The sequence below is a fragment of the Quercus lobata genome, chromosome 11 (assembly GCF_001633185.2).
Source record: "Quercus lobata isolate SW786 chromosome 11, ValleyOak3.0 Primary Assembly, whole genome shotgun sequence".
In the NCBI taxonomy this organism is placed as follows: Eukaryota; Viridiplantae; Streptophyta; class Magnoliopsida; order Fagales; family Fagaceae; genus Quercus; species Quercus lobata.
This window is the reverse complement of record NC_044914.1, coordinates 51,927,818-51,952,545: the sequence shown is the minus strand read 5'-3', so window position 1 is coordinate 51,952,545 and position 24,728 is coordinate 51,927,818. Positions and strand designations below refer to the sequence as shown.

Below are 24,728 nucleotides of genomic sequence, written 5' to 3'. Positions count from 1 at the left end.
TATCCAATTTATTTTTCAAAAATCTTTCTTCTGAAGCAAAGGGAAAGGATAAGTCTATTAGATAGGCTTGAACAGATTTGATGTTGAACCCATTTGAAATTTTGAGAGAAAATTGAAGATAATGTTGAATTTGTGTTATCTTCTACACCTGTTTCGTATTTTGGCCATAACTTGTTGCTCAAAATTCCAATCGATTCGGGATTGATGTTTTTTGAAAGGAATTTAATTCTCTACAACTTTTATAGAAATAGAGAAATCCAAATTTCAATGTTTTTCTGACCAAAAATGCGATTCAAGTTACTGCTGAAGATAATGACGTTTTTTGAGCATTTTTCTGTTTTTTTGAATTTTTCATGGATCATATCTCCAGAAATTTTTTTTTTTTTTTAAAAGAGCAGATAAGATGCCATAAAGAAAAGCATTTTTTATTATTTCTTTTAAAAAAATGAAAGGAAATGAAATCCAATCAAAAATCACACTTAATTAATTTCAAATTAATTCTTGTGAGAACCAATCAAAATTAAGTGTTTAGAATAGGATGTGATCAGGCTCATCGTATAGGCGAGCCATGATCATTGAAATTTGTTTGTATGATAACTTTTGATCAGGTGGTCCGATCAAAGCCCATGACATACCATTATGATCATTAGAACATCAAGGTTTGTTTTGTATCACAAATCTAAAGATCTGCCGGTTGGTAAAATGCAAGTTGTAAAATTGGGTGTCTACACAAGTACAAAGTAAACATATAAAGATCTTAAAAAAAACAAAAACAAAACTCAAACCAACTAGCATACTTGAAGGGTGGCATACTTGAAGGGGAAAAAAAAAAGAAAAGAAAAGAAAAAGTGCACCTCACTAATTGAATAAACCAAAAAAACAATATTCATGAGCCTTTGGCTCTTTTTATATAGTTAATAGATATGCCAGCTTACATAAATATTTTTTTAAAAAAAAAACTTAGGCACTGTAGAAATTAATGTTAAAATGTTGTGGACTTAGCATTTTTTTTATTTGATCTATTAGAAACTGAGATCTCAACAATTGTGAAAATATTGTGATATCTATTAGAAACTGAGATCTCAACAATTGTGAAAATATTGTGATAACAATAAGTGTTGTAACAATTTCTTAAAACATTTATTTTTAGTTGTGGTTGGTCACAGTTTCATATTTTATTATTTTATTTCAACTTGTAAGAAATTGACACGTCAATAATTGTGAAAATATTGTGAAATTTGTTGTGTCAGTATGTTAGGGACATATTTTTATGTAATTGACATATCTTTTGACAAAACGCACTTTACTTGTAATTGGGTAAATCTAAGTAGGTTCAAGATAATCATTACAAGTGGTTAAATTGAAGACATGAAGATTACTCAAGAACTGTTCAAGAAAGTGCAATTTGCAAGTCTCGATACCTCCTCGACAGAATCTCGATTTGTCGAGATTCATTAAAGCTCGATAGATGTCTCGATCTATCGAACTTACGAGATTTAGGTTATAGCCAACTACGTTTTTATTCTAAAAGGCTATTTGTTTATGGGTTTTGTATAATCCTTATAGGACTAGGAAAACCCGAGGTTTGTGGGTTTATATAATCTTTATTGGACTAGGAAAGCCCAAGGTTTGTGTAAACCTATTTAGAATAGGAGAGCCCATTAAGCTCCTATTTAAAGGAGGTGGAAAAAGAAAAACCCTAACTCCAGAGAGCTTCATAAGGTTTTCTTTTTGAAACCCTAGCCTCCTCCTACAGAAGAAAGATCTCTTGTTGCGTTTCTTGTACGCCTTTGGGTTCTGTAACCAAGCAAAGTCTCTTGTATCAACATTGAAGATCTTATTGGTGTTTTTATATGAAACTGCAGCAAATCAACTACAACAATCAAAGGGTTGCTGTGGAGTTAGTCACATATTTGGATTCATGCAAAGGAGTAAGCCGTGTACTGGGATTCGCACATCAAATTGGTTAGTCACGTACTAGGAGCCGTGCATAAAAAATGAGAGATTGTCACTACAAAACAAGTCTAATTGAGTATTGGGGTAAGGGTTCAACTATAGGTTGGTATAAGGTACTGAGATTTCTTTACTTGTAACTGCTTGTTTTGATAATAGTGGATTCTCGGGAGTGGTGACCTTAAATTTACCTGGTAGGGTTTTACCTCGGTGGTTTTCCCCATTCGTAAACAAATCACCCGTGTCAAATTTAATTTCCACTGCATTTATTTATTTGGTGATTTGTTTGTGCTACCACGCGTTTGCATGTTAATTTGATTAATTAATAAATTTGGCTAATTAATCAATTAATTCATCACAAGGGATCAATATGTTTTTGGCCTGTCATAGTATAACAATATATATACCATCTTACATAAATATTTAAAAAAAAAAAAAAACTTTAGGCACTGTAGTTACCGTGCCAGTTGAATAAACCAAAAGCACTGCACAATAAGTGTTGTAACATTTTCTCAAAACATTTATTTTTAGTTGTGATTGGTCACAATCTCATATTTTATTATTTTATTTCGACTTGTAAGAAATTGACACGTCAATAATTGTAAAAATATTGTGAAATTTATTGTGTCAATATAACAATATATATACCAGCTTACATAAATATTTAAAAGGGAAAAAAATAACACAAACCGATTAATGAGGAAAAAAAAAAGTGGCTCAAGAAACCAAAGCACTGTAGCTACAGTGATTTAGCACATTCGCGCTTTTATATATACTAGTTTGGGCCGCATGTGCAAGGCATGTTCTAGCCAGTACGTTGAATAGTGATATAAGATCAAGTATAGAACCTACTATAGCTTTCACCCATAATATAAATCTCACATCTACAATAAATTCCAATTGAAGCAAACACATATATTATATGTCATGAAATAATGAAAAAATATTATTATATGTCATAAAAATTGATCTCTCTCTTCACTCCTTATACTTCTAATTCTGTTTCTGGTCCACACTTCTTACTCTACCAAAGGTTTAGGTTCTCAAGCATCCATTGTCTTAAGTCGTAAAACCTTCATAAGTTGACATCGCCATATCACACAAGGTGACCACCTATTTAGGAATGAATGTTGTTTACTGCACCATACATACAATACAAATTAACAAACAAAATTCTTTTATGTAACATAGGAATGAACAAAATCAAGTAATTGGCTGTATCTACTATCTAGCAAGACAAACTACTAAAATAGAATTAGATCAATGTTAGTGTATAGCAAAAATTTTGAAAAGTAATGTAACAACATCTATTCGCAAATTTTAAATAAAAGTTTGAAAAAATATGACACTCTTGTTCAAGATACATGATGCTCACCATTAATCAAAATGAGGAAAATATAACATGTATAGTTGGACCAAATCCTTTTTATAAAGCACTGAAAAATAGAATTCCTTGGACCAAGATGCAAACAATGACCAAGAGATCACGAGGTTCCTAATTAGTAAGCACCCATCAGAATCTATCCCAAGTATTCAAAGTGATTACAACAAACAACAACGTTTTCATGATTTTAGGATTCTTACTGTCACTATCCAATTTACATTACGTACAATGAGGCTTTAGAGAATTTGATTGAACAATAAAAATCTGAACAAAATATTTATTTTTGAACAGTGAACTGAACTCTTGGTAACGTTAGAGACAATCATTACAATGAAACTAAATTGTTGATAGTAAAAGTATATTTCTAAAGAACTTGCAATACTTTAGAAGGAAGTCTAAACCAATTCCCTATAATTTATATTAAAGAACTTGCAATACTTCAGAAGGAAGTCTAAACTAATTTCCTATAATTCCCTATTTTAAAAAAGCATAATTTTAAGGCTGTAGCGTTTTCAATGTTGTTGAGCCTAAATTGAGAAAATGGCTTAAACATTTACTCTACAATAACATAATGGCTAGTCTATATATAAAAAGAATCAATAGGTTCATGAACAGTAATTTGGCTTAGTGAGTTGCCTTTTTCCTTTTTAAGGATCTTTATATGTTTACTTTTTACTTGTAATGTAAGCTTACATTGTATACACACAAAAAGTGGCAAATATTATATACATTTGCCAAAAAAAAAAAATTTGTACAAATTTTGCAAATGTGTACAATATTTGCCAATTTTTATGTGTTTACAATATAAATTTACCCCAAACTTGTCAACATGTGCTAATAATAGCCTTTTAAACATTTGTGACACTTGATCTTGACCAAAATGTTTCCTCTTTCCTTTAGATCCAATTTTTCCACCATGTTCTATAATGAGTTACATACAATCATCATAGAACTCCTAATCATAAATTGAGGCAAGTTTTCAAGAAACATAGAACTCCAATTTATGGTTTTCTTCCACGCAATCTATGTGGGAGAGTGCAGCATCAAGTGCAGAATTCAATGTAAACTTCATTTCTAGTCTAGCAAAAAAAAAGAGGTAAATAATCTTCAGTTGCATTATTTCCATTTAAAACAGAATTTGGATGCATGTTTGATCCAACAACTTAGGGAAAATAAAATTAATAGGAGTTTCTTTGAATATATTATGTTGACCCTATGACTATAAATAGAATCTATATAAGATTTCAAAGAAACTATTATGCATTTACAGCTTAATATAAAGGATAAACAAAAACCTTGAGATTGAAGACTGTAGCTCATTATCTTTGTCTAAGTCCTCCACATCAGCATTCTCATCCAGCAGAACAATACGAACTGCAAAATAGAAACGTAGAAAACTCATCAAATTTTTCCCACAAGTAAAACAATAGTACAATTACAGCATCAGTTTGTCACTGAGTCCTTAAAATTGAAACACTAAGCAACACAAATTAATAAATCAGAGAGAACTTTAAAAAAGAGCATCAAGAACTCTCATTTTCACCTTCATGTTTGTGTATTGAATTGATGTCAGTTGCATTGAAAACTGTACATAAAATTAAACAGCAAATCAAACAGCAAAATTATATCAGGGGAAGAAAAAGAATTGAAACAAAAACATGCCAAGAGACTACCTAGATGTTCATGGCCTTTGTGTTGGACTTATGTTGTTCATGGCTTTTTAGACAATAAAAGTTTCTAAAATTTTCACACTATTAGATTCCCCAAAATTCACCAAATTTGGCACACTAATCTAACTGCAAAATGCATGTTCTAAAACCCCGATAACTTGTTTAAAAATTTTAAATTAACAAAATCAAAATTATTCACATTAAAAAAAACTTTTTGGGTAAACTCTATAAAAATAAGCAAATTTAAGAAAAATAGAGAGATTTATCGTGCACAAAATCCCTAAGAAACTCATGCCCTCAAGAAGTTACAACTAAAAATTAAGGCCCCAAAAAAGAAATCTCATTTAACAAAGCATAACATAATATTTACCTTATCCATCTAACATACTACATATATGTAGTACATTGATTATCAAAAAAATATAGTAGTACATTCTTTTGGAGCTAAAAAACAACATAAGAAAGAACAAAAAAGAAAAAAAAACACTTAAATGCAATAATTATATTAAGCTTATTACAACCAAAAAAAAGAAAAAAAAAACAATAAACAAAGAATCATATGTAACCCCTGCTTAATCAAGTTCAACTACAAATATGGAAAAAAAATTGCAAGCACCTGCAACGAATGAAGAAGTTATTAAGGTGTTCTTCCCATATGAATAATGGTGTCAAAAGAGTTCCCAAATCTGTTGGATTGAAATAACCAATGAAAATAAAATAGAATAGAATACCATAGAAACATCTTAGTAAAAATAACATAATTATCAATGGTATAAATAAAACTATCGTTCCATCTACAAAAAAGACTTTGACAATGCAAAAAACTATCATTCCATTGGATTTTGAGTTGAGCAATAGTTGCATTGCCACTTGCAAGCATTGTTGTCATTATTAGAAAGATTAGGATGTCAAAGAAGTGACGATAATCTAAATTTATTGCAAATCCACATGGAAAAGTCATTAATTTAGTCCTCATCACATATACCCCCAAACCACAATTCATTCCTAACATGTTCACTGATATATTTAAAAGGAAAACAAAGTTTGACCTTAAAAAGCCAATAATAATTAAACTAACTAAATACATCAACCAATATAATATGAAGCTCCAAAGAATGTCAAGATATTATCTTCCCACTAAAAGCAGAACAAATGCAAAATATGAATGACATTGCCACTCCAAAAACATACTTTCAGGATGCTAAACTGCATAAAACACATGTAACACCTTAACTACCACTGTTAATATGGTTTATTATCAAAATTCAAACCAACTTAATATAGCAACCAACATAATATAAAGCTTAAAAGAACTTGAAGATAGTATCTTTCCCTCTAAAAAGCAGAAATATGATGCAAAATATTGGCATATATCCACCAATATCAGTAGCCCAATCAAATTCCCACAACAGGCTTACATTACAAGTTTACAAATATACCAAAGAAATACCTTTACTTACTGATTCTAATGCAATGGAAGTTGAATAACAATTCAGAATCCAAAATAAGCAACTGGGTATTCACCTAAACTTCATTAAGAAGCACAAGATAAGAAAAAGAAAGAAACTTGGTGGACCGAGAGGGAATTGAACAACTTGGACTTTTTTTTTTTGTGGGGGGGGGGGGGGGAGAACAACAACCTGGACTTTAAAAAGGAAAAAAGTGGGAGACCAACCACAACAGATTAATAGCTTTTCTAATATTTAGTTTTCCAAAAAGGACTCATTCATTAACTTAAAATTAGAAGCTTTTTAATGCAGCACCTACCAAAATGAATACTCATGGCAGTCTCAATTTTCAATCAATCTTGTATTCCCAAAATAAGGCTACATTGAACATAGTGACAATCTAACAAAGAGGCAGATGAAAAGATGGAAAAAAAAAAAAAAAAAAAAAAAAAAAAAGACATCAACAAAGAGAGATGTAAACAAGAATCTACCTAAAAAACCCTATCTCTATAACTGAAATTTAGCAACCAACATTAGGAAAGAATTATAGCTGGATTCAAAATTGGAATCACATATATTATAGCACTTGCAATTCATGTTGATATAAGAGTCTTAGGATGCTCGGACTATCTTATGACAAAAAATAGAATTGAATGAAAAAGATGGCATAAAGAAACTGAAACAAATCCTCCAACAAAGACAAAACCATAACCTAAATAATTTGCTTTATACAAATGAAAATCCGAAATGAACATAAATAAAGTATTCCACTACAATGAACATCATTAACTTCTTCAACAAATTTTAACACCTTTAAAACAAAAGCAACCAAATTTTTAATAGTTATCAATTTTAAATTAAAAGAAACAAAAAGTTATGCCTAGAATCAATATATCAAATATTTACAAATATATATATATATATATTTATATATATTCAAAGACCTAACATTTTTACCAAAAACACAAAGCATACCTTACCTTTGTGAGAATGATGTCCAAAAGATTAGTCACTACTTTTGAATCAAATAGCTCAGCTTGGTGGCTGCAAATCAAATATAACAAATTAGCACTTCTAAAAAATTTGTTTAAACCAACAAAATAAAAAAGAGGAAGATTACAAACCCCATGACCAATCACATCACCACCACCATTACCGGAAACAAAAACAACAACAATTGATATATTCTTCTAGAACATTATAATTTGTACGGTTCTTTTAATCCTTTCTACAGGTAGGATCATTCATTTATGTGTATAGAGAGAAACATAAAGCACAAATTTTGCTATGAAATTGATGGAAAAACAGCAACTTTACAATTGAATGGAGGAGGCAGCTTTTCTTTTTGGCAAAATTGGTTTTGTCTATGGTGTATAGGTCTGCATCATTAGTCTATTTTCCTGTTGTTAAAAAATAGAGAGAATAACATGGGATTAGGCAAAAATGGAACCAAATTATGATCAGTGAAACTTCAAAGTGGAAATATTGGAGAGAGAGAGAGCGCTTACCTATAGTGTGTTAGCTAAAAATACCAAAAATGGAACCAAATCCCCTTTCTTTATGATCTGTTTATCTCTCCCTCTTTCAATATCTTCTCACCTTAGAAAGGAAAAACCCACGCACACACAACTCCAAACCCAGCAACTAAAAGTTTAGAAGAAAAGAAACCCAAAATACCCATATTAGCAAATAGAAAGAAGAAATCAAGAATGGTTAATACCCATATTAGCTAATATGGGTCTTTTAGGTTTCGATAAAGAAATGAGATTTGGTTCCATTGAAAAGAAGAATCTCAGAGTTCTTTAGTGCCAAAATGAGGTCTCTCGTCTTTCACCCACTTCCATCTCTGTTTCTTGTGTAAGCCGAAAATACCCAAAATGGAACCAAATCTCCTTTCTTTATCAAAACCTAAAAGACCCGTATTAGCAAACAATCAAATATTGAAACCCACAAGGAAATAAATACAAACATAGATCTTAAGAACCAAAAAAAAAAAAAAAAGAAGGAAATTTTGAAGAAACAGAGGAAAAAAAAAAAAAAGATATTGTAAAAATTAGTCGGTCTTTCTTCCCATGTTTTTTTTTTTTTTTTAATCTTCTTTCTTCCTAAGCCGATCTAGTCCTGTTAGCCTAAAATGATAGAGAGAAAAGAGAGAGAGAAGAAATATAGAGAGTTCTTCCGGAGAGAAAAGAGAGAGAAAATATCCGGAAAGTTCCAAAGAGAAAAGAGAGTTCCAGATAGGGGTGTCCACAGAACCCGTCCACCCGCCCGAACCCGAACCGCCACCACCCGAACCGACCAATCCGACGGTCGGCGGCGGGTCGCCACCCACAGAACCCGATCCCTTCGGGTCAGCCAGCGGGTTTCCTCCCCAAAAACCCGAGCCACCCAACCCGACCATAAAATCAACAAAATCTGGTGAGATTGAAAGGTTTTCTGACAAAGAGCTACTTGAAATCCACCAGATCTGGCGATATTTTTTATTTTCCGACGAAGATCTACTTGAAATCCACTAGATCCGGTGAGATCTACTCCAGACTCAACAGATCCAGCCAAATATCGGCCAGATCTAGACCGATCCGGCGAAATATCCGCACCGGCGGCGAAATATCGGAACTAGCGGCGAAACCCGAAACTGAACCGACACCAACCCGAAACCCGACGGACCCGAACCGGATGAGCCGACCATTAAAACGGGTCGGTTTCGGTTTCGATTTTTACCCACCCGAAAAATTCGGGTCGGTTCCGGGTCAGGCACAAACCCGACCCGTGGACACCCCTAGTTCCAGATACCCTTTGGCCTCTCTCCCTTTCACTGTTATATGTCTCTCACTCCCTTTTATTGTTTTATATATTCAGCCAAAACACACCGTTTAGCACTCCACAAACGGACAAAAAAAGAGGACTCACGAAACCAAAATCACTAGATGGCATAGGTGCTTTTTATATAGTTAATAGATATAGAGAAATGGTCCACTTCCTATCCAAATTATTTATAATTAAAAAAAATCTCTATAGATCACTTAAAAAAAAAAAAAAAAACCTTTATAATAATTTTTTTTAATTAAAAAAAAGGCCTAGTCCCACGTACGCCACCTGCCTTATCGGCTACGTTGGGGGCACCTTCTAAACTCAGAAAAATTAAGATTTATCCATCCTTGCCATTTCTTATAACTAATCTCGCAATTATTATATGTTACAACATTTAGGCCCATTACAGATACAATGTTGTGACAGACTATTTTCGTAACTACTGTGACAAGTTGTTGAATCATAAATGTGAGATCTTTGAGGAAACCCTTGTACCTGTACAAGCAACTTCTTTCCCAAGAGGTTGCCAACTGCCTTTTCCCACTAAGCTCAGAAAGGTTCTTTACCCATTCAAGAGCTCTAGAGACAACCTTTTTTCACAAAATATATACAAATATTAAAGTGGCAAGTTATTAATGGTAAAAAGTAAAGTGATGTTGGTGATTAGCCCAAACAAAAATCAATAAAAACCTCTCAGCTCAATTTTTGTGAGAAATATTGTGAAAATTGTTCTGTTTATAGTGTTTCTCCTTCTGACACATGCATTTCACAAGATTGCCAAGATTATGAAATAACAATTGCATCATGTATGTGATTTGGGAGATTCTCTTTTAGCTTAGAAGTGGAATAGGTTGGTGTCAACATTGCCTGTCCAGGATACCAATACAAACTACAGAAATCTATAAGTTGAGTTTTGTCATACCAAAATTTTTGTTCTTGCCCTACATTGTTGTATTTCTCTTACTAACATCAAGGAGAAACTGCTTTCTAAAAGGAACTAAGGTTTTAAGATATTTAGCGTGTAAAGCATGCATTGGCTATTGCTCGGCAGAAGTATCACTATAGACCCAAGTTTGATGTGTTCTAGGGTGTACTACCATAGACCAAGTATGTTTCTAGTTTTCAAATCTTTCCTAGACTCAGTTTTGTTTGCTATTAGAGGAGAGTCCAAAAAGCATTTTGTGAATGAACAAAAGAAAATCACAGCAAAACTAAGCATCCTTTTAGATGCTTACCATTACTACGTTCTGTACAAAGAATCATTAGCTCAGCTCTATTTCTTAACATATTCTTAAAAGAATTATTTTACCTAGAGCACATCAAGTTCCAAGAACAAAATGTTGGTTTAGGTTTATGAACTTTGTAACAGTAACATCTAATTCCAATGCAAAAAAACTTATGCCCATAATTTAGATAGAAATACTATTTTTACATCTATTATGTATGAAAAACAGAGCAACAATTTATGTCTTAATTTTACGAAAGTAAATTGTGTTCATCCCTAAATTGAGTGTTCTCCAAACACATAGATAACTATATAACTATATAAGAAAATTCAAGGATTAAGATAATCCTTGATCTCTTTAGTGGCAGCTTCTTTATAAAGCTTTGCCACTCAAAACTGCTCTTGCTAGCAGAAATATAATCACTAACCACCAGTGTAAAGGAACCTAATGAGACCAAGGATTTTTCCAATTAATTTTTATTAAGTCGCCCTGCTGTGGCAATCGCCACTGCTGCCACTGTCTAGGCCACCACCGCTGCCCGAAGCACCGCCTAGGTCATCCATGGAGCAAACATTGGAGTTCTTTTTCTCCTCCTCCTCCTCTCTCTCTCTCTCTGTGTAAACATTCTGAGTGATGAATGAGCCTGAGAAAAATAAGGTGCCATTAAATAGGTCAGTTGACGTGGCCATTAACAAATTTTTAGTAATGACATGGCCAGTGGTGTATTTTTCAACCATTAGATCTCTTATAAATCAATTATTAAAAAAAGAAAAAAAAAAAGAAAAGAAAAAAAAAGAAGCTATACCTGTTAAGAATATAAGTGCATCTTAGTTTTGTGGTTTTCATGGTTTCCTCAGCACATGAGACATTTCTTTGTGTTTGATATATCCTTTCAATGAAGTTTTACTATTTATCAAAAACAATAATAATACAGAAACTTTTCCTATCCTAAAATCACACAAGCCTATGACAAATACTTTAAAAGGTCCCACTTCATTGCAACATTAACACCTACTAATGATATTAACGCAATTTTTTGTTTCTTACACTGTTAATTACAATCAATCAGGATCTAAAAGAAAGCATAATTTAAGCTACTGCTAGTTGTTGGACTTGAGAACATTTGACAACAATATTCTATCAGAAATAGCTATGGAACTAAGCATTACTATGCAGACCAATTAGGCTAATGGGTTTTTGAATGGTCAATGGCGAAAGTACTAAAGAACAAAATTGCTTAGCTATCTGAATCCCCATTTGAGCACATTTCGAAGTTGCTAACTACAATGGTATACTCTTAAATACGTCTCGTTGCTACTTGTAACATCGATAGCACCTACAATGTGCACAGAATTGCTGGATATTCTCAGCAATAATAACAAAATCTATACAAAATAAAGTATACAGTACTCAATGAAAATTTTCCCAAACCTCAATCCGCATTGTTACCCACAATTACTTTCACCAAACACAGGCACAAACAGCTAAAACTATTAATATTTGCAACCTCCACATTCTCTCTAGTCCCTATTGATGTTAATTCAATTAACTGGTAGTGCAGAAATAAATATAAACACTGACTCAAAAAAAAAAAAGAACTAAACAAAATGAGACTCAAAACAAAGCCAATATTGAACAAAATCAAGCAAACAAAAAACTTAATCATTATTAAACTTTGTGTCCAAAATCCTAATTAATGACAGTCACTATTTGGCTGCTGAGAAAGCCTAGGAAAAGAAAGAAACATAGAAAAAAAAAAAGCAAAGGTGATAATTTAAACTCCAAAATTGACTTAAGTTAGAATTATTAGAACAGGGCCAAGGATTAGCAAAAGGCAAACCTATGTCTAGCATTCTCTGCTCAAGCTGTAAATTTGCTTATAAGAAATGCACACTGAAGAGAGAAAAACAAAAAGCAATAAGATTGACCTCAATTCAACACTTCAAACTATCATTCCTCAAATGCAATTTAGCTAACTTCACCCATTCATATTGAGATATTTCTTACACTCAAGGATGGAAACAATTGCAACCTTAGTTTCAGCATCAAAAGTACAAGCTAAAGTTATATACAAATTACGCTATGCTAGCTAAAGTTAATTTTCACAATGGTGGCAAAACTGAAAGTGATATTACAGCTAAAGTTAATTTTCACAGTTACTTACCCCCATCAAGTAAAACCAAGCTCTCCATTGAATTAGTTGAGAAAGCCACCCAATTAGCATCTTCAATGTCGAGAATGTTCTGATTTTGACTCTCAGGGTCAATTGAAACCAGCCCAGTGGCATTCTTAATGAGAAGTTCACCATTGTTAGTGCAGCCAAAGAAATTACCTGCCCAAACCCATTCCATTGGTATCACAAATTTTCTAGTCCAAGACTTGGCCACACCGTACTTCTCCATAACCCATATGTTGCATAAGTTTCTCCCAAAAGGCTTATTGCCATCATCAAGAGCGAAAACAAAATCAGCTGGCAATCCCTTGTACTCTGCAAGTTTAGTGAAATTTGTAGCGTCTGAATCATAGTGATTACGAGGCATCATTATCTCATGGAAGCTCTCATCACTAATGTCAAAGGACAAAATGAAAGAATAGCCAATAGTATGAGCAAAAGCGTGCAGAGCCCCATTATAAAATGTAAAGGGACCCCAAACACCAAAAATAGTCCCAAGTTTGGGTTCAGTCACTTCACACCCTCTTAAGGACTGCATTGATATTACAACCTTCCTCCACGAATCTGAACTTAACGTGTAAATCTCTGCTTCAGCTTCTGATTCATTGAACATCGCATGACACACAACTCTCAGAATCTTGAAGTCGTTGTTCAGAGAATCATAAGCAAACCCAAAAGCGGCTCTTTCATTATACTTGCGATTAAAGCGAGTAGCTCCAAGTTTCTTACACATTCTAATACTTGGGTTCCACAAATAAATAATGTGACAAAGTTCTTTCTCACAACTAGCTAGGCAGAACAAGCCATTACAGAAAGCAAAAATCATGTACTTGTCAAAAAAAGACGGGATTTCAAACCTAGAAAACTGGGTCCATGTGCGGTCCTTGTTGCGAACAACCGTACACAATTCTTTGGAAGATGATGAACCATCCTTATCCTCTGTAGTATATAGCAAATACCCACTGTGAGTGTTTGCGGATATTGATGATTCGGATTGGTTGAGGTTGAGCTTCAAGTGTTTTTTGATGAAAGTTGTGTCAGTGACGATGGAGTTACAAGATTTCGAAACGTACCTAAATCTGGTTAAGGATTTTACAGGTAGCCGAGCCAGGATGTCTTCCACGACGTCGTCTGGTACAGGCTCACGCATTGTTGTTGTAGTTTGAGGTTTTGACTCTTTTGAGTGTGAAAAGGTGAAATGCAGGAAGGACAAGGAGGAATATCAAAAGAGAGATGGAGGTTTGGCAAGTAAATCTATTGGGCCCAAGCCTCGGCCTAACCAGAAAGCCCTACAAGGCTTCATTCAAGCTAGAACAGGCTTGAAGCCGTGAATGGCTAATTGGCTATACCATGGGTCTGTTTGGATAGAATTTATTTTGTTAAAATTAAAAATTAAAAACTGAAAATATTGTAGTAAAATAATTTTTAAATGTGTAAATAGTACCGTGAGACTTATTTTTAATGAAAAAATTAATAAAAAATAAAATTTGTGGGTTCATAAACAGTACACGGATGCACTGTTCACATAAAACTGATTAAATGTTGCGGCTACTGTTTATGTACAGTACATAAACAGTAGCCGCTTGTAAGGGGGAAAACGCGTGGAAAAAAAAAAAAAAAAGAGAAAGCATAGAAACGGAACGCAACAAACGCAACGCTCTATCCAAACATTACCTATATTTGTCAATTTATCTCAATAATTATAAAGTAGACTTGCCATTTTCAACCTTGAATGAATTACTTTAACCCCATTTTTTTAAACTCAAAATAACAAAAATTAGTTTGGATGTGCATTAATAATCTTTTTGGTAAAGTAAATTTCATGCTTATTAGACTTTTGTCAGACGCAAAATCTTTAATCATGGAAGGTTTGTATGAGTTTTGGGACTGAAAATCACCACTCTATTGCTTAAACATCTCCCAATTTGGTGGTGGATTAACTGACTCAGTGTGGAACTCATTAATTCAATACCTATGTAGAACTCAATTTATATAATACTTAATTTACAAGTAACTAGTGTGTTGACGAACCTGCAAGTTCTAGAATTGATTTTGATCACACTACACCCCTTCGTTTTCTCTAACCCATCTTTTATCATAATACATTTAAGCCACTCCACATCTTCCCACCGCCTAGCTTCAGCATACATATTAGAAAGCAAGACATAACACCCGGTACTATCATGCTCCAAGGATAAGATGCGTCTAGCTGAAAGTTAAGCTAATTCTATTCTATGTATTGGTTTTTTTTTTTTTTTTTTTTTTTTTTTTGGGACTAAGCTTCAAAACGGAACTACAAGCGAGATAATCCACCCTACAAACAGACTCGATAGATGGTGGGAGATTGCTCTTATTGAAACAGAAAAACTGGTGGGAGCTTAAAGCAAGACTGGCAACAGTGTGTGCTGCAGAGTTGCAGTTTCTCCAAACCCAACAAAACTTAAAAGCAGGAAAAGGTGCAGCTAAGCAACAAATGTTATGTATGGAGGTGCTAATAGACCAGTCAGGAATGTGCTAATAGACCAGCTAATTCTATGTTTTGGTTGTTTCTGCTTGCAGTCAGTAATGATCCCCATATCCTAGCTGTAGGGAACAATGAAATTTCATCAATGAATATCTTGGCTTGCTCAAGATTGCTGGTACACCCAATAAGTCAAGCATACAACCATAGTGCTCTATTTTGGGATCTATACCGTAGTACCTCTTCATTGAATTATAGTATTCTCACCCTTCTTCAACCATGCCAGAAATGCTACAAGATGATAATAGGGACACAAAGGTGCTCTCATTAGGTTTGAAGCCCTTTTCCTTCATTTCAGAAACCAATTGAACAGAAAATCTACCAAACCCATGGACGGCATATGCCATAATGATTGTGTTCCGTGGTATTACATCCCTATGCAGCATGCGATCAAAAGCTTCTCGTGCAGCCCCTCTATCCCCACATTTTGCATACATGTAAACAATTGAATTCAAGATGAAAGTATTTGTATCAAGCTCCGACTTCATAATAAAACCATGGATTTGCTTCCCCTCTCACATTCAGGCTAATTCGGAATAGGCAGGTAGAATGCTTGCAAATGTATATTCATCTGGTTTAAAAGGTTGGTGCCAAATATCCTGAAACAAAACCAAGGCTTTATTGTTCCACCCATTCTCTACATAAGCAGCAAGCATGGCATTCCATGGAATCAGGTTTTTTTCCGGTCATCTGACCATATACATGTTCTGCCATATTCAACTTCCCACATTCTCCATACATGTCAACTAAAGCAGTTTCCAAGACTGGATGAGGGAGAAAACATTTTCTAATGGCATAACCATGGGCAGATTCACCCTCCAAAAGAGCTTGTAATTGTGCACACGAGGGAAGCATGTTTATCATTGTGATTATATCTGGGTTCAATTTATCACCATCTTGCATCTTTCACAAGAAAGCCAATGACTCAAGAAAACGAGAACTTAGAGCGAAACCACCAATCATTGCATTCCAAGCCACCATATATCTCGGAGATATGGACCAAGAAAAACAAAAGAGCCTTTGAGTGGCTTGTAGTAAATAATTCTTTTGTGTTTTCCAATGCACAAAATTAAACATGTGGGTATGACTTTCAGTGAATGAATAAATAGGATGAACTAAAGCAAATGGCCACAACACCCATGACTCAAATGGAGGTCACACAGTGGCATGGAGTCGTAGAAGTTTGAATCTCCTAAAGTCTAGCTTCCATTGTCCAATGACATTATTGTTTCGATGATGATGGTGACAAGGAGATGGAAATAGACAGGAAAATATTGAGGGGCTCTTTGAGCAAGTGGATAAGCAAATAGCCAGCAGTGAAGCTAACAATATAATTGATGTGAGCAAAGTAGAAACAGTAAATTCAGATTCACAACTGACGGAGTTTGAAGATATAAGTTTTCACGAGTCTCCGCACCACACATCTGGAAGTGGATGTATGAAGGACCAAATTTCTGAGGATCACTAGACAGATGTTAATATGGAAGGAGCATTTGAACAGGAACAGGATGACACCGTGATTATTGATTGTGCGGAACTAGTTAAAATTACCTCACATTCTTCTGAATAATCACGAAGCATAAATGTGAGGGATAATTTTGTGTGCAGTCTCTAAACCTCTTAATGGGGTTTCTGTTCTGCTGTCATGTCCAGTGCAGATGCGCCTAATGATTTCTCAAATGGATCATTGAATTGTGTGTCTCCTCCTAGCCTCAGTGTAGTTTGATCTGAAAGTCTCTCCCGCACTTAAGTCCAACTCCAAGTGTTTCACCCAGAATCAGCAACAGAAAAGGTTGAGTACTTCATCAATGCTGACTGTTTCCCAAAAAGATCTAGAGCTCTGTTTACTAAAAAAAAAGTAAGAACTTTCTTACACCGCCTGAACATTTGGCAACAGGCATCCGCCAGGACCTTGAAATTACTGATAGTTGTCGATAAAGTCAGCACTTCAGATTTCCATCCAAACCTGAAAAATTCCAAGCCAGTTTTATCAGTTGACAAAGTTGATGTGGGTGTGCAAACCTTTCCTGGTGATATACTATAAGATGATTCAGTTATATGTATGTGTACTAGTTGTAAGAATAGAATGCAGCTAGAGTGACAGTCAAACCTACAAATAGTACCTGTTGATGGTTTAGAGTCTGCTGACAAATTGAAGAATCAAGTTCCCAGAGTAAGTTTAGGGACAGCTGAGTTTCCAAATATTATTCTGGACTCTTATAATGTGCATGAGTTGGTTGACCCTGCTTTTTTTCTTTCCAAACAGGCTAGTGGAGAAGTATTTGGCAGGAACTATCGGGTGAGACATGGCAATAGGAAGATTATTGTGCTAAGCAAACTTCTGAGATTGTGCAGCCTAACTGTTTGGTAGGTTTCTTTTAAGTTATACCAATACCCAACTATAGCCATTAGTTTCTTCTAGTGATGCATGACTTCTTCATTGATTATCTACAGGGGCAACAATACAAGCATGAGAGAGACTGCCACACCATATTTGCATGCATAGACAAGGGAAGAAGAGCTAAAGGTAAAAATTTGTTCTCAAAAAGTTCCCATTCAGTATATTGTGCATATATCTTGCCTATTATCTCCAGATTTTTAAGGAGAAATATAAGAATCATCCTGAAGTTTTAAGAACAAAAACTGAGTTTAAAAAAAAATTCAAGATGAACTGGATATGAGGTTTTAAGTAATGTTTTATCATGATATCAAAGTAAATAGTCCTAAATTTGAACTCAGTCTCTAGACTTTCTAATTTACATCTCATTTTTAAAAAAAAGAGGTGATGTTATAATTCTTAAAGAGAATTGAAATTTTTTAATAGGGAACAATTATATTATTAATAGCAACCCAAGTTTAGTTAGAACAACACTCCCATGTATAACATCACTTGTCCCCAAAGATAGCATTGTTTTTCATCCATTTCAATATAACTATCCAATATTGCTATTTGTTAGGGAAGTAGACTCAGTGATTTTTATTTCCCCATTTTTCTTCGGTTGGATATTAAATTTGGGTTGGGCTGATGAATGATGGAAATAAAGCCACCAAAGTCTCAGCCCACATAGGGACAAAAATATTATTTATTATAAAATATCACAACCAATTTCTTCCCAAAAAAAAATCACAATCAATTATACTGAAAAATTATCGATATTATATTATTATGGACTTAAAATAAACCCCTCTTTAATAGCCCACCTACATTATTTCGATTAGTGTGGCTTGCAAAATCTCACATCAATAGAGTCATTCCTAACAACCCTAGTGTCAAATTAAACCCACCACATTGGGCTATATGCCTCTAGTTTCTTAATCTTAAATCCAAATAAAACAATTACAAACTAAAGTAGCCAAATTTATCATTTCAATGACATGCTCTTGCATCCCACACCTATCATCAAATTTCATGGTTGTAAGTTTAACCATTAGTGTCTCCACAAGGTCTCGTAAATTTGATGCAAAAGATACTTTCTTGTAGAACCTTTCAGATCTTGTATACTAAAAAAGCACAATAACCCAAAAATGACTCTGAGAAATTGTTGGAAACCACCAGGGACATGGCTGCTTTACCCTTTCTTGCGTATACAAAATCTACGCCACCAAGGACATGTTCTGGTTTTCTTCATTTTTCTGGTTCGGTTGTCTTGGGCCTGCACCTGCTTTTCCAAGTATTAACAGTAGTGGGTAAATAAAGCCTTATTGGGCTTTCTGGTTAGGCTGAGGCTTAGGCCCAATTGTTTCACTTACCAAATATTAGGGCAACGTACAAGCCATGAATCTTCTCTTTTGAATCAAATTGCTAGTGGAGACTTTCGTACCAAAATCATCCCTAATCACCTTAGTATTTAATGTTGTCATCTACCATCAATCATATTACATTCTATTTAACAAGTGTTTTACTTTGCAATCCATAATAAGAGAAGAAAGGAGTGTCCTCTTATGTTTACCCTATTAATTTATTGTATAATGTCAAATTATGCTTGTCATGTTTTAAGGAGCTTAAATGTGAAAAGAAATAAACGTATTTATTTAGCATCATATTTATGTTAAAGTTTAAGTTCTTATTTGTGAACATTAAACTTTTGGTGGGTATATAAAGTAACACAATCACCAAAAAAAATATATTGACAAAATATAAATATATATACACGTGGCTTAAAATAATCATGAATTCCGAGTTTTGAAATGCATTCACCAAATGTTAGCATTGGAATTATATGCTTATATAATAGGTAATAAGGAACTTATATTTCTCTCATTATAGTAACTTTTTTTTTTTTTTTGGAGAATGCTCATTTTAGCAACTTGATACACATGCTAACATTAGATATAAATGGATCTACAATCTTTGTATCAGCAGTGAAACCAACTCATCAATTAAAATATCAGGCTACAATGTTTATATAAAACAAAATAAAACTATTTCCCAGAGTGCACTAATATTTGGAAAACTACCAACAAATATAAGTTAAAAACAACTATTTATGCAAAAGTGGATTCTTGTTCTACTTTATAACTAAAGGAATTTGAAATAATTGAACTTACACCCAAAATGAAACTTTTTGACAGTGGATCTCCAATCCAATTTTTTCTCATTACATGAAAAAGGAAATTTAAAAAAATACATAAATTATTACTCTTTTTCATGAAAAAGCAGTTGTCAGTTGTCACATGGAGAGCATACCCATCGACTCGATAAATTGATTGGTCATTGTTGAGTTTTACTGTTTGGTACCAGCGATTGGTATAGGATAGAATCCGATATGCACCAATCTCGAAAAATACAAAGAGGAGAGTCTTGAAAGATGAAAATATACTGTTTTTAGTCTCTTCATACCATAAAACAAAACTGCGGATAGGAGAGTGTTTCCCCTGAAAGGAAAAATACAGCTGCTAAAGCCACTAGGGTATACATCCTCAATTTATTATTTCTCTCAACGCATCATCATGGACTATTAAGGACTTAGGTGGAAAATACCTGCATTTTCAACTTCTTTGTATATATGCTTTATTTGGGTAAAAAATAATAAAAAAGAGAGAAGAAGACGTATACAGCTACTAAAACCACTAGGGTATACGTTCTCAATTTATTATTGGTGAAAATGCACTTTTAGTCCCTATATTTTAGGTCAATTTCTATTTTGGTCCCAAAATTGATTTCGTTGCAAATTTCATCCCTAAAAAAAGAAAATCGTTTTTAAAATTGTCCTTGCCATCAACCAACCAACGAAAATATCCTACATGTCTGACGAAATGCCTTGCTTGCTGACATGGCGTTGATGTGGCCATTAAAATATTGTTAAAAAAGATTATTTGACATTTTTTAAATACCACGCCAGCATTTTAATTAATAAAAAAAAGCCACATCAGAGTATTTAAACTAAATTAAAAAACAAACCTAAATCTAATTAAAAAACAAACCTTTAATTTCTTAATTTTAATTTAAACTGAAGATACAAATTTGATTTAAACTGAATTTTTAATTTCTCAATTCTCAGTTTTAAAATTTTTTGTCACAATCCTCTGCACCAAACCCCAATCCCAACCCCATGAACCTAAGTTACCCAACCCAACATCAAATTTTCTCACTCTCTGTCTCTTTGATTTCTCTTTGATATGCTCCATACCCAGACATCCATGGCCAAAGACCCCAAGCTCCAAACCCAGAAACCCATGGCTAAAGACCCCAAGAACCCAAGGCCAAAGACCCTAAGCTCGGCCTCTCACGATTTCTTTTTAATTTCTCTTTAATTTAAAAGATTTCTTTTCATTAGACTATTTTTTTTCATTAGCCCATTTTGAACCCATGATTTGGGTTTAGAGAGAGAGAACTCGTGATCTGGGTTTAGAGAGAGAGAGAGATGAGGTCGGCAGTGGTATGGAGCAGATCAAGGGGGAAGGAACCTCTGAACCCCTCTTCGACTTCGGCTTCTCTACTTCTCTATGTGCTAGGTAAGCCACCATGAATGGCGAAACCTCTCTCTACCTCACCCTTTTCTTTTCCTCTCTCAGGCCCGATCCCAGCCATAACCAAAACCCTTACCTCCACCCTTGCCGTTCTCTAATGCCGCCACCCTAGGCAGTGGCTCTTAAACCCACGTGATTGGGTTGATGAGGGAGATGGTGGATCTAGGATCTTGGACGATGATGCTATCGGCTCCACTACAACACTACCACCATGAGAAATATTGTATTAGGATAATAATTTTTGGTTAAATGTATAATTGATTTTTGTGGAAGAATTTGTACAAAATTTGGAATATTTTGGGTTTCTATTCTTTTGTTCTTGGGACTGAATATTCTGGGTTTGTTGTTCTTGTGTGTTCATGATTGTTAGTGTATAGCTTAGACTAGTTTAGCCCATTGGGCTTGGCCCAGTATACTGTACTTGTAGTTTACTCCTATTATTTGTACTGTACACATACCTAGCCTATATAAGACTCTTTATTGTACATTATTATACACACATCAATATACAAACTATTCAGTCTTTCTCTCACTTTATATTGTTAACATGGTATCAGAGCCATTCCTTTGACTTTCTGGTTCCTGTGGATATCTTCGATGTTCTTCTGCTGCCCTCGCCTTCATCCAGTAGTCACTGTCAGAAGTGAGTCACTGCCGTCACACTTATAGTCCCTGTAACTCTCGGATCTCGTCGTTCTGCTCATCCAACTACCAAAGCAAAGGCATAGAGTGACAGAACAGCCAATCTCGAGTAAAACCCAACCAAGAACGGCTAGAAACCACTTCACACGCGCCACCACGCGCCGGTTGAAGTTTCAGCCTCATGAGCACTCACTCCAAGTGCCACCACGCTCTGTCACGCGCCACCATGCGCTTACACGCGCCTCACGCACTCCCACGTGCCACACGTGCCTAACCTGTATCACGTCCTGCCATGTCAACCCTAGAGTGATGTCAGCATTCCAATCATTGACCGTTGACTTTGACCAAAGTCAAAAGTTTTCAACAGGGCCTGTCTTGCTCAACTTTTCGTGTAGATTTTGATTTTGGGCTCTGTTTCTTCATTTGAGGTCTCTAAATCCCACTTTTTGGTCATTTTCTTCATTATGGCTCAACAAAACGAACGAGATATCATTCGTCCTATCACTATTATGTTGGATGGTCCTACTAGCTATCATGCGTGGTCTCAAAATATGACTGTCTTTCTCAAGGGTCGTAAACTGTGGAGATATGTGACTGGTTCATTTCCTAAGCCAGTACCAAACCCTAAGTCCAAAGCCACAACTGTTGAAGATGCATCCAAGATTGCTGTTACAGTGGATGATTATGAAGAATGCCTAGAGGAATAGGAGAGTATTCAGAGTAAGATCTTGTCTTGGTTTATCAATACCTCTATTCCCTCCATTCATAATCTTCTTCCTCGTTTTGAGACCGCTAAGGCTGCTTGGAAATTTTTGGCCGATCGCTATAATTACACTAATGATTCAAGCTTGGAGTTCCACATTGAATCAAAACTTTATCAAATGCGCCAAGAGACAGGTTAGTTTATTTCTGATTTTTATTCTCAGGCTTCTACTATGTGGGAACAACTCTCTACTGCAGATCCTCCACTGGTGTGTTCTAAGGAGCTCTTTGTCAAATATTTGGATCGCCATAAATTTATGCACTTCTTTATGGCCTCAAGCAGGCTCCTCGAGTTTAGTTTGAAAAGTTTAGCTCAGTTGTTGCTCAACAGGGTTTCACTTCGAGTCCTCATGATACTGCTCTCTTTGTCCGAAGATCCTCTGCTGGTATCACTCTTATTCTTCTTTATGTTGATGATATGATTATTACTGGAGATGATTTAGCACGTATCCGCTCTCTTTAGCACTTCCTTAGTCAGCATTTTGAGATGAAAGATCTGGGCACTCTCAGCTATTTTCTTGGACTTGAGGTTACCTTATCCTCTGATGGATACTATCTTTCCCAGGCTAAATATGGTTCTGATCTTCTCTCCAAAACCGGTATCACCAACAACAAGACTGTTTCCACTCCCTTAGAATACAATGCAAAGCTCACACCCTTGGATGGTGAACTTATATCCATGCTACTCGCTATCGTCAGTTGGTTGGTAGTCTGATCTATCTCACTGTTACTCATCCGTATATTTCACATGCCGTGGGTATGGTTAGTAAGTTTATGGATGCCCCTCATTCTGTCCACTATGCTGCTATTCTTCAGATTCTCTGATATGTCAAAGGCACACTTTATCATGGTTTCCATTACTCCTCTTGATCTTCTCTCGAGCTTCATGCTTATTCAGATGCGGACTAGGCAGGTGATCCGACTGATCGCTGCTCTATCACAGGTTTCTGTTTCCTGTTAAGTACTTCTCTTGTCTCATGGCGTAGCAAGAAGCAGGATGTGGTTTCCCGTTCCAATATTGAGGCTGAGTATCATGCCCTTGCCGACACCACTTGTGAGCTTGTCTGGCTTCGCTGGCTTTTGGTTGACATGGATGCTCCACAGCCCACTGCCACTCCTCTTTATTGTGATAATCATAGTGCTATCTACATTGCTCATAATGATGTCTTCCATGAACGCACCAAGCACATTGAGATTGACTGCCACATCACTCACCAGCATCTCAAGAAAGGAAATCTCAAGTTGTTCTCCATCTCCTCTGCTGACCAACTTGCTGATATCTTCACCAAGACTCACTTGCTTGGTCGTCTTCGAGATCTTATATCCAAACTTCAGTTGGCTTCCTCCTTGCCACCCCGAGTTTGAGGGGGGATGTTAGTGTATGGCTTAGACTAGTTTTGCCTATTGGGCTTGGTCCAGTATACTGTACTTGTAGTTTACTCCTATTACTTGTACTGCACACATACTTAGCTTATATAAGACTCTCTATTGTACATTATTATACACACATCAATATACAGACTATTCAGTTTTTCTCTCACTTTATATTGTTAATAATGATCAATATGAATTTGGAATAGGAATTTTATAATTTGAATGTGAAATTTATGAGTTTATGGGTTTGCTGGAGATTGGTTGGTTTGTTGGATTTATTTCTTGTTTTCTTGGCATTGATGGAGATTGGATTTGGTTGTTGGGTTTGTTTCTTGGATTTGGGAAGAACATGAAGAACAAATTGTTATGTTCTTACGAAAAAATAATGAAAAGTAAAAAAAATAAAATTAATAAAATTAGATTTAAGGCTTTTTAAAAAAAATTAAAATGCTGACATGGTATTTAAAAAATGCCAAATAATCTTTTTTAATAATATTTTAATGGTCACGTCAGCGCCATGTCAGTAAGCAAGGTATTTCGTCAGACACGTAGGATATTTCCGTTGGTTGGTTGACGTCAAGGATGATTTTAAAAATGATTTTCTTTTTTTAGGGATGAAATTTGCAACGAAATCAATTTTGGGACCAAAATAAAAATTGACCCAAAATGTAGGGACCAAAAGTACATTTTCGTCTTTTTTTTTTTTTTTTCCTTCACTATTCTCCTTCATGTGAGTTTTACGACACATATAAAGTGTGTGTTTAGCAAAAAAAAATTTTGCCAACTTATTTTAC

The 24,728-nt window shown here is 34.8% G+C and overlaps 1 protein-coding gene and 1 pseudogene across 5 annotated transcripts; both read right to left on the bottom strand.

The window, feature by feature from the left end:
- Nucleotides 1-2,727: 2,727 nt before the first annotated feature.
- On the bottom strand, nt 2,728-13,905 carry LOC115966655 (F-box/kelch-repeat protein At3g23880-like). Of its 5 annotated transcripts, none has more exons than XR_004086393.1 (8): nt 12,657-13,905; nt 9,762-11,135; nt 7,964-8,099; nt 7,773-7,855; nt 7,436-7,499; nt 4,881-4,922; nt 4,633-4,711; nt 2,728-3,090 (listed from the first exon to the last, which is right to left on the bottom strand). XR_004086393.1 is itself a non-coding variant. In XM_031085844.1 (2 exons), the coding sequence occupies exons 1-2, from the start codon at nt 13,813-13,815 to the stop codon at nt 10,972-10,974; spliced, it is 1,323 nt and encodes a 440-aa protein (XP_030941704.1). In that variant the 5' UTR covers nt 13,816-13,905; the 3' UTR covers nt 9,538-10,971. The 5 variants fall into 5 exon arrangements, 1 of the variants encoding a protein (XP_030941704.1); XR_004086396.1 differs by lacking the exon at nt 2,728-3,090 and adding an exon at nt 4,214-4,416; XR_004086395.1 differs by lacking the exon at nt 4,881-4,922 and having other exon boundaries at nt 7,431-7,499.
- Nucleotides 13,906-14,630: 725 nt separating this feature from the next.
- Nucleotides 14,631-16,089, bottom strand: LOC115967111 (annotated as a pseudogene).
- Between the last annotated feature and the right edge of the window lie 8,639 nt (nt 16,090-24,728).

What these genes read in the sequence shown, in the direction of transcription:
- LOC115966655 (XM_031085844.1), bottom strand. Translation starts at nt 13,815, where the DNA reads ATGCGTGAGCCTGTACCAGACGACGTCGTGGAAGACATCCTGGCTCGG. An exon ending in CTTGGTTTTACTTGATGGGG is followed by an intron (nt 11,136 to 12,656) that starts GTAAGTAACTGT and finishes TATTTTTCTCAG; the next exon opens with GCTCATTCATCACTCAGAAT.